The 9862-nt window shown below is 41.4% G+C and overlaps 1 protein-coding gene across 1 annotated transcript in view; it reads right to left on the bottom strand.

Annotated features, from left to right (window-relative positions):
* Nucleotides 1–1248: 1248 nt before the first annotated feature.
* Nucleotides 1249–9862, bottom strand: part of INPP5F (inositol polyphosphate-5-phosphatase F) — a 38358-nt gene continuing 29744 nt past the window's right edge. The window contains exons 14-20 of the mRNA XM_030951564.1: nucleotides 8185–8302; nucleotides 7477–7675; nucleotides 6529–6600; nucleotides 6363–6436; nucleotides 5035–5163; nucleotides 4242–4329; nucleotides 1249–3781 (exon numbers count right to left, since the gene is read on the bottom strand). Of these exons, the coding sequence (XP_030807424.1) occupies nucleotides 2674–3781; nucleotides 4242–4329; nucleotides 5035–5163; nucleotides 6363–6436; nucleotides 6529–6600; nucleotides 7477–7675; nucleotides 8185–8302 (1788 nt within the window). The 3' untranslated portion in view covers nucleotides 1249–2673. The remainder of the gene's footprint in view (nucleotides 3782–4241; nucleotides 4330–5034; nucleotides 5164–6362; nucleotides 6437–6528; nucleotides 6601–7476; nucleotides 7676–8184; nucleotides 8303–9862) is intronic.

Below are 9862 nucleotides of genomic sequence, written 5' to 3'. Positions count from 1 at the left end.
GGTTGTATAAACTTACTCCATTTAATAAGAGAATTTAAGCCAGAGCCCTTCAAGCATAGCAGTGGTATGCTCTGTTCTGGAGGACATTTGTGCTCTAATTTCTGCTTGGCTGAATTGTGAGGATCAGACCTCTCAGCTGGCCTGCAGCTGCAGCTGGAGGAGGTGCTGACTTCACTCTCTGTGCTGTTCTGTGAGCTGGGGCAGGTCACACTCAGAGCAGCAGCAGCATCAGTGTGATGATATCACAATGTGGTACCAAGCAGTGATTTGACCAGCTCAGGTATGAAAAATATTTGCCTTGTGCTTAGAGCAGACCATGACTTCTCTAATTTCTCCAATGAGCTTTGTTCTGGTACAGTTTCTTAAAAAACCCCACATTGACTGGACAATGGGTGATACTCCTGTGCTCACACAAAACACATCTTTACTTTCTGCCTTGGCAGTACTGCAGGGTGTTTAAATGGTTTACTTAGTGCTTTCTGCTGATTGAAATCACAGGGACAGGAACCTCCTTTTTTATGGCATTTTCCTGTTCTAAACATGAGAGCTTTTGCTGTACAGCCAATCTGGATATTTTGTCTCTTCACACTAATAATGAGTACTTATTATGAGAAACATTTTTGTGTATCCTAAACTTGAGCCAAGCTTGGTGCTGTTTCAAATCACTTAGAGCTTATTTCTTTTCTTTTTTTTTTTTTTTTGAACACTAAAAATGAATATTCATGGTTTTGTCTTACTTGTGCTGCATTACTGTGAAGTGAAGCAACTGAACAAATGAGGAAGGAAATGAACACTTTTCAAAAGGCAGCTGGGCTGGAATGCAGGGCTGGGTTCTAAGATTGCCTCAGGGGCTGGTTTTGTGTCCATTGCCATCTCCAATATTTCATAGCCAGGGATGGAACAGTTCCCAAGCTGGAAGGACATTGAACTGGAGAGGGACAGGACAAGGGGTGATGACTTCAAACTAACAGAGGATAGATTTAGATAAAATATGAAGAAGTTCTTCCCTGTGAGGGTGGTGAGGTCCTGGCACAAGTTGCCCAGAAAAGCAGCACCATTCAAAGAGGATAAAGAACTGAAGTCATGGCTGTGTCCCTTGACTACCAGGAGAATTGTGTCGGTAAGTTTGAAAGAAACCCCCAGAGCCCTGAAGTCCCACATCACATACCAAACCCTGCTTTTGATTCCACTTTTTTTATTAAAATATCTCATGTATATTGCTCACATTAAAATACAGCAGTAGTTTAATTTTAAATATAGTCACAAGTATAGACACTCAAAAAAAGAACAAAAACCCAAACCCACATCACTTTAATAAAATAAATAAACCGAATTTGTTTATCAAAGTTTCAGGTGATAAATGATTTCAGACACAGTACAAGTCCTAAGACACGGAGCTACCCTAGGCCAGGACACGACGTTGTGGGGACACCACGTGCAGCCTATCTACAGTACAGGGATGAGGACAGAGGCACTGGGTCTGTCAGGGTGCTTACAGTCACAAACCACAGCACAGGAAGGTCCTGCTTCACAGCAGCTTCTGGACAAGGTCCTAGACTGGAATGGCATGGCAAGGCATTCCTGGGAAGGAGGATTTAATAGGTGGAATCCTTGGACACACAGAGCAAAGGGGATTTTTTTATCCAGTTCCCAGCAGGAGCAGATGCTCCACCCTGCGAGGTGCAAAGCTGGAGCTGGTCAGGAATTTGGTCTTGAATAGATGCTGACAGCTATGCTCTAATGCAACCCTGATCTTACAAAGCAGTGCACTGGCCTTCTGCTTCAGATGTTAGTTGGGATTTTGCATCGTTCTTCATACTTAGAGAGAATCCTAGCACAGAGGGACACAGTGCCTGATGGGCAGGTATCTGGCTCGTCCTGCTTTACAGAGACAAAAAATTAGAGCAAATGGGCAGAGTTTGGAATTATAAAAAAAAATTAACTGCTTTAACATGGGCAAGACAATTCAAAGACATTTGCTTCATTCACCTCACCTCAAAACAAGTGAGGAAAAAAACCAATCTACAGCAGAAATTTGCACTGCAGGATTGTAGGTATTTCAGATTGGGTCTCTAAGCTTTATCTATACTGAAAGTGTCCCAGGATGTCTGGAAAGAAAAGGATAGCAAAGAAATCTTACTTTCTGGTTAACATACTTAAATTCAACAAAAACACATCGGTTCCCATTGTAGAGGCACAATTCAGAGAGCTGCATCTAGAACTTCATTGAAAAAAAGTAAAAATACTAGTCCAAAAATAAATAAAATGTAATTTACCGGTACTTTATTTTGCTGGTGTAGTGCAAGGTAAGTAAGGTCAGAGAAGTGCAGTATCATCCTTTGAGTATAAATACTTTCTACATAATTCAGAAGAGCTACAAAATTAGTCTCAAAAAAATAACTGTGCAACACATCTAAGATAGCCAGCATGCTTACTGAATCCCAGTGTCTAAGCTACCTGTTTAAATATGGTTTATACAGGTTCTGTCTCACCTGCCTGAGGGAATTCTGAAGCTTGGTCAGAACCAAATTCATTTGCATCTCTCACTGCTTGTAAACAAATTACCTATTATCAATCCCAGTATCCAGTAGCAGTTCATGCCACAATAGTCCTGATGTCATTGGGTTATTTTATTAGAAGCCACAGCTAGAAGAACACTTCCCAAATGAGCAACTAGATCTGAATTATTCGCGTCTGGCATTGCGTAAACATTTCTCTCAGTTCTTTTTGTTTGATTTCGTTTAAAGCTTCTGGTTCCGCAGGGCTCTTTTGGACCTTTGCCACAGCAAAATTAATCCCTTGAGTCAATCCTGCCTGGGTGATGTTGGCAACCTGGACCATGGAGCTCCGGATTTTAGCGAAGGGAGACACGGCCCTGCTGCCGCTGCCGTCAGCGGGGGAAGGAGTGCCGTGGAGTCCTGCCTCGTGGTTCCCAGACACAGAGCCCGGGCTCCTGTGGGATTTACTCCAGTCAGGCCCACCCACAGCCAAGAGCTGAGGGTTTGGCTCAGAAGAGTGAACATCCAGCTTTGATGGCCTGGAAGGAACGTCTGCAACAGCTTCAGCCTTGGGCTCTGCCTTCTTGGCGGCGCTCCTGCTGGTTTGGGTTGGTGCGTGGTGGGGCTCTCGAGGACCAGCCTCAGAGGGCTCCAGCACATCGCAGCCCTTGCTCTGGGCATCCTGCACGAACCTCTGGCAGTACACATCCACGGGCTTGGCCAGCTCCAGCTCTGTGCTGTCAGAGGCAGGCAGGGCAGTGTCCTGGCCCTCAGCTGGCACGGCGATGCTGAGGCTGACGTCGGTGCTGCTCAGGGACTGCGAGCGGCTGCCCAGGCGCGGCGCCGAGGCGATGATGCCGCAGCTGGGCAGCACGTAGTCCGTGGGGCCCATGTTCTCCAGGGACCCCCCCAGCTGCGCCTCCTCGTCCGACTTGGAGTTGCTCAGGAAGTCATCCGAGTGGAAGGAGTCATTGTCTGAGGCTTCTGTGTCAGATTCACTGGGGGCTTTCGGATCCACCCCTGGGTTTTCCAGAGTTTCGAGGCTGCTGTCAGACTTCCAAAGATTCACTTTCAAATTTGGCTTTAAAAAATTGACTTTCACTTCAGGTTTGGCAAAGCTGCCCAGCTTCCGAAGGTTGCTGATGTTTACGTTGGATTTGGTTTGTTTCACCTTTTGATTGAGGGAGGAGAACTTGCTCAGTAAATAATTCTTGCCTTGGGCCAGGGACCCTCTGTTCTGAGACCGAATGCCAATGATGTCTTCATGAGGTTTGCTGCTCCTCCTAGGAGAGGAAGAAGATCTTTAATGTACAATCAAAGCACCAAGTGTACACTGTCTCCAGTCTATTTCTGTAACAGAAATGGACATTTCAGTTCCTAAGTTACCCTTTCCTTACATAAATAATAAATTCAATCCTTTTTTTACCTAATAATATTGTACCCATATAAGCGAATCAAGCTCAAACCAATGAAAACAAAGGAAGGTTGATACAGAACAGTAGCCAAACAAAGGGAACGGGCAATTTCTGCAGGCACTTTAGTTTTTGATGAAAAAGGATTCGAATTCTCCGTTTTTTCAACCCTAACTTTGTGTATGCCCAGTAGCCAGATTTAGCAAATATTCAGTCTGCAATACCTGTAAAAAGAACAATTTTTTTGCTACACTTTCTACTCAGCTGGGAGAAGCAGCTGAGTTGAGAGCAAAGGTGGGATACAGAAGGATCACATCACTGAGGTACTCACCTCTCCAGCTTCTTCTCAATAATGGGCACATCCATTCCCATTGCTTGCTTTGTGATTCTCAGCATTTCTGCAATGCACTGAAGAGTGTCTGAAATCCAAGCAGCAGCCTGTCAGACCCTTAAACACACCCTAAGAAACCCATATTCCACAATCTACAAAGAATCAGATCTAATTTTAACATAATTTTGTTTGGTTTTATTGCTTTTTTTCCTTTCATCCAGCAGAGCAGTTGTGCCCTTGCAATTCTAATTTAAAGCTTACAAAACAAACCTCAAGAATAAACTCTCCTTCAGCCCTAAATACTCAGCATTAAGCAAATCACTGCCACACTGCCTCATTTGGGGAAGGAAGAGAAGCAATTTTATTTATTCTAATCCTTGCTGACAAAACTCAGTGCTCCAGGTATGAAGTGATATTTTTTCCCTTGTTAGTGTTTGTTTAATCTAGTTAAACAACAAGCAAGAACATATCCAGACACTGATTTCACTAAAGAAATCGATTTCTTTACCTCTTTAGGAGTTAATTTTAACTTCATTTATTAAGTTTTTGAAGCAGTAAAGACCTGGATAGGGAAATAACTCAAGTTCTAGAGAGAAACTTATTTTTCTTTCTGTTAAAAAGTAACATCTGAGTGGTTTTTTTTAATTGCTTTCCCATGTCACACAGCGGGATTTTATTGGAGTGATTTCTGAAGAAGGATAAATTTTAAGAGTAATGGAACAAGTGTTTTTTAGAGAAACACCAATACACTGGATACACTTCTATGTCTAAAACTTCTACACAGGACACAAACCTTTTCCATCTTCTTCTGGGCTGCGAGCCACAGCCCTGAGAGTGTGAAAATATCCACTCATTTCTTTGTATTTGTAGTGCAGCCTCATGCAAGAGAACTTGGGTTTGCCAAAGAGAGTAGGCTCAGGCCCTGAGAGAGAAACCAGGAGAAATCTTTAGAAATCTTTAACCAAACACTGAAGGAGATACTGCAGAGCCTGCACCTAAGGCTGTGTAAGTGCTGACAGTCTTTTTCAGCCTAAAATTCTTCATGTTTTCATAAGAGCAGGACTGACACTTTAAATGAAAGATTTTCACATTAACTAAACAATCAATAACTTACAAAAAGCAATTAGACTCTCTGTATGTCTGTTACAATCCAGCTTGATTGTTTATTGCAGATCACCCTTTCAAATAGAAGGGAAAAAAAAAGTTCTACACTTTTTACATCCTGTGAATTTTTTAGGGAAAGCTCCTGCAAGGATTAAAGGGAAAGCTAGTTTTTTTATCAGGGGGATGTAATTGAAATTAAAAGGTTTAGACCAGTACTTCAACTCTTCAGTGCCCTGCATAATCTACAGCATTAAACGAGGTGTGGATGTAGATGTTGGACTCTGTTCTGTGCCTCAGGATACAAATCACAATACACAAGTGAGGGAGACCTTTCCCCTGAATGCTCAGAAATTGCACAGACACAGTGAAAGTTAGTCAGGAGATGATGAAATCACTGTGTGTTGTGTAATGGAGGATTAAACTCCATCAGGAGGCCAAACACTCCCTTCTCCCCAGCTGGATCACCTTTTTCATGATTTAAAGACATCACATCTTTAATGCTTCCAGCAGAAAATGCTGGATTTAACCTGCAGATGTTACATTCTATAGCAAATAAATTAAATCAGCATAACGAGGTGCTTTTGTAACAGCATGTTTGTTATCAGCCCTTGAGAAAGAAGTTTTACAAAGCTGTGAAGCAAATCTGAAGTACAATTCTGAGCCAGTGGCTGTGTTTGGATCAAAGGAAGAGAGCCCTGAATGCACAAACCCATGACTCATTACAGAAGTTGGCAAAATTGTTGCTGCCATTTGATAAATAATGAAATCTGTTTGGATGACTCTGTGGCTCTTTTAGGAGTTTGAAAGAGGGAAAATTTTAGAACCTTCCAATGATCAAAGCTTCCGTTTCCAGCAGCAGCAAGAGCCTGGCAGCTGTTACCAGCCAGAGGGGCCATTTCTGGGTATGTGCCCCACTTCAAGGACTGCTGCTTCAATACATTTGTAGGATGCTTTGGTAAGTGCTTAAGCCATTGTTAAGAGCATGCAAAAAAAGACACAGAGTGACTGTTTTCTTACCTATTTCTATTTTTTCCAGAGCTTCCAGACTTAACCTTTGGTACTGATTCACTTTGTCGATTTCATCATCGTAACTAGAAAAAAAAACAGAATTTAGTTCTTCCTACTAATCTAAAGCAGAGCTACTAAAATAAACTACACATAGTAAGGGAAAGTGGTCACTTACTAGGCCACATAATAGGCAGAATTTGAAAGCAAAAGCAGCACATCCACATCCTTATGAGTGGCATCGATGAGACTGAAGGGAAGGAAAATAAATACAGGGTAGAAGGTTTCATTTGCAGAGCTGCAACCTGTGCCCAGTGTGTTCTGGGGACACTCTTTAGGAGCTGAACACAAGTTACAAGAAGTTTCAATCATGGTGTGTTATCAAATCCATGCAAGCAACAGTCTCTCTCAAACCTGAAGTTATCTAACAGCTCAAAAACATCCACAGAAGGTCCAAAAATAAATAGAAAGCCCACAAGCTATTAAAAATGCTACCAGAGAAATGGAAAAATACCTCAGACTCAGTGAGGGTGATGAGCCTGTGCCCTGAATTGAATAGCTGTCATAACAACCTGCTCTGCTATTTTTAGATGCTGCAGTTTAACCTGCAGGAGATCTAACCACTATTTTTCTCTTGCAAGCTCCTGAACTGTGAACTTGATAAGGAGTGAAGTTCAGAGTTTATGCCCATTACTTTCCATGAACAGAAATCCCGACTGTCCAACTGCTGACTCATTCCCCAAGCATTCAATCTGATCACTTCAGTTACACTTTCCCTATAAAGCAACAAGGAGCAGCTCCTCAAGCACCCCCTTTTAACCACTCTTAGTTCCACAAGTTCTCTTTATGGTACCTGCCACATTTTGGCAATATTAACCACATCCATCCACTTCCAGATGATCTCTCAAAGGTCATTCCAGCACGCACCATTTTTATGGCACTCTGGGGAAAGCACACGTTTAGAGGATTTTTCCCTTTACAACTACAACTAGTCAAACCCTTCAAGCACTCTTGTCCTTTTCTACAGAACTGTCCACACATCAGCCATCGAAACCTCTTAACATCTGTAGTAATTAACAGAGGTGTCAGAGTAGCAGCTGATCAATTTTGACTTAGTTCAACAAACCTTGGGTCACAGTCAATGAGTGCCCAACCTCCATGGAATTTTTCATCATCTGGCAAGAGCAGTTTCATGTAGCTCTGCAGCAGCTGGCTGATCAGTTCCTGGTGGCTCCTCAGGTTCTCCTTGTGCAGGGCTTCGTGCTCCTTCTCTTTTGTAAATATGGAGTACAGGTCCTCTGTCACAGGGATGCCCTGCATCAAATCTAAACAAACCCCAGGAAATATCAAGCAAGACACAGTTAAAAGTGATACATGGCAAGAGTTTGTAAATTCCTTCCAAATCCTGCATTTTAATGATGCTCTTGGTAGTCTTTCTGAAGAGAATGTTTCCTTAACTGAAAACTCAGAAGGTGTAACTCTACTTTCAATGAAAAACAAGAGCTCCTCACAATTTCAAGAGATACTTGCTACATTAATTTAACTTTGTCTTTAAAAAAGAAGAGATGCTACAAGACATTTAATGCTAAAATGAAGCTGGGGCAAAGTCTCCAATGAGTCACACTGCATGCAATCCCTCTGCATTGAGTGGGATTCCAAATTAAATTCCAAAGTGAGTGAGACTGTTCCTTGTAGAGTCCAGTACAGACATGTACCCCCTTCACAATGCTTTTAAGCAACAGGAGAAAAAAAATCAGTCAGAATGATGAAACCAAAATGATTTCATAATCTTTTCTAAATACCACACTCAGCTGGGTTGAAATTGTGCTCTTACCTATGACTGCTTGCCTGTAAGCATCCCTGAAACGATTCAGGTAGTATCTGTTTGCAGAGTTCACTCCATCCTTCATCACCCCTGCCAGCTTCCTTTCACCAGTCCTTGTGAAGTCACCCTGTCACACACAACATGCAAATCTTTACACCAAAATTTGGAGCAGCAGGCTCAGCTCAAAGGATTTGGCACTCTGCAACTCAGAACTGAATAGATTGAAACTCAGGAATTATCTTCAAGTAACTATTTCATATAGAAGTTGAAATATTGATTTCTTTCACAGAGCATCTTCTGGCATTGACTCTGCAGAGAATCCTGTGTTTTTGATAGAATTACAATTTCAGTAGGAAATTCCAATAGGAGACAAAGCTGGATTTATAAGCCAGCTAACATGGAAGCAGGACTTTCAATACATCAATCACTGTGATGCTTCAATACCTCCAAAAGAAAAAATCCCTTTTCTGGCCTTTACATTAAAGGCCTTTATTTTTTGGCCTTTAATCTAAAAGGAACACTACTGGAACAGCAGAGAAGACTGAAGCTTACTAAAAAATGGTTTTTTCATCTCACTGCTTTTGCTACTAAAACAAGACAAACATAACATACTGGGGGAAAGCAGCACATATCCTCACAACCTCAGAAACAAAAGAAAGTTTCTAGGCCACGGAAGGCTTAGAATTTGAATAAAAAGTTTTTTTGTAGTTACACTTCATTAGAGGATTCTATTTTCAGAGACACACTTGCACAGAGCATTTCTAAAAGCAACATCAACTCCTATGAAGAATATTTCAAGTGTGTTTCACTTTCAAATTAAAAGGAGTACCAAAATTAAAATTAATTAATTTAATCCATGAACCTCAACAGTGAGTGAAGAAATCTTCCAGCAGAAGGCCTGAATATTTAGATCTATAAATTGAGGTCTGCACCTCAGATTTAAAGTTTAATATACTCAATGAAAACAAGCATGTTAGGCTTTTTTTTTTAATATTAGTGCAATCAACTAATCAAAGCTCAGTAGAGATATTTAAAGAGAGATTTAAGTGTTAAGCATTTCCACCATAATGATTTTTCTTATGCCAAATGCAAATACTACTAATATTTGTTCCACCAGTTACACACAGCAAATACCTCAAATTCTATGACTTTTCAAAGCAGTGGCAGTACAGAGCAAGGAGTTCCATGCTTGATCTTGGTACAAAGTGCATTACAGCTAATGAAGAAGAGTCTTTAGAAAATACAGCTAATTAATATCACCCTATTACCTACACAGCCTGATCTCCAGAACTTTAGAGTGTTCTTTAAGTATTGTAAATGCTTAGAAGTACTATAACCATGATAAAATATAAATGGATGTAATTAATATCTCTCTCAAACTCTTATCCCTGCTTTGATTTTTGCTGAAGAGGAACAGAGTGCAGGGAGCACTCAGCTCTCCTTGACTCACACCAAGCCCAACACAAAACATTCTTCCATTGCAGAGCCTCATCTCTCCAGAATAAAACCCCACAGAGAACTTGGTGAACTTTTAAATATCTGTCTTAGGCTGGAAATGCAAGATGTGGCTGGGGGTGTGTATTCTACGGCCATTGTCAGAGGTGGGGCAGTTATCTGCTGCTCACTGGGCAGTTTTCTTTATCTCTGCCACATCCAATTCTCCCTCCAGGAGATCTCTTCTGTCAAT

Source organism: Camarhynchus parvulus, chromosome 6, assembly GCF_901933205.1.
Source record: "Camarhynchus parvulus chromosome 6, STF_HiC, whole genome shotgun sequence".
In the NCBI taxonomy this organism is placed as follows: domain Eukaryota; kingdom Metazoa; phylum Chordata; class Aves; order Passeriformes; family Thraupidae; genus Camarhynchus; species Camarhynchus parvulus.
Note: the sequence above shows the minus strand (reverse complement) of the source record. Positions and strands in the feature narration are given on the sequence as shown.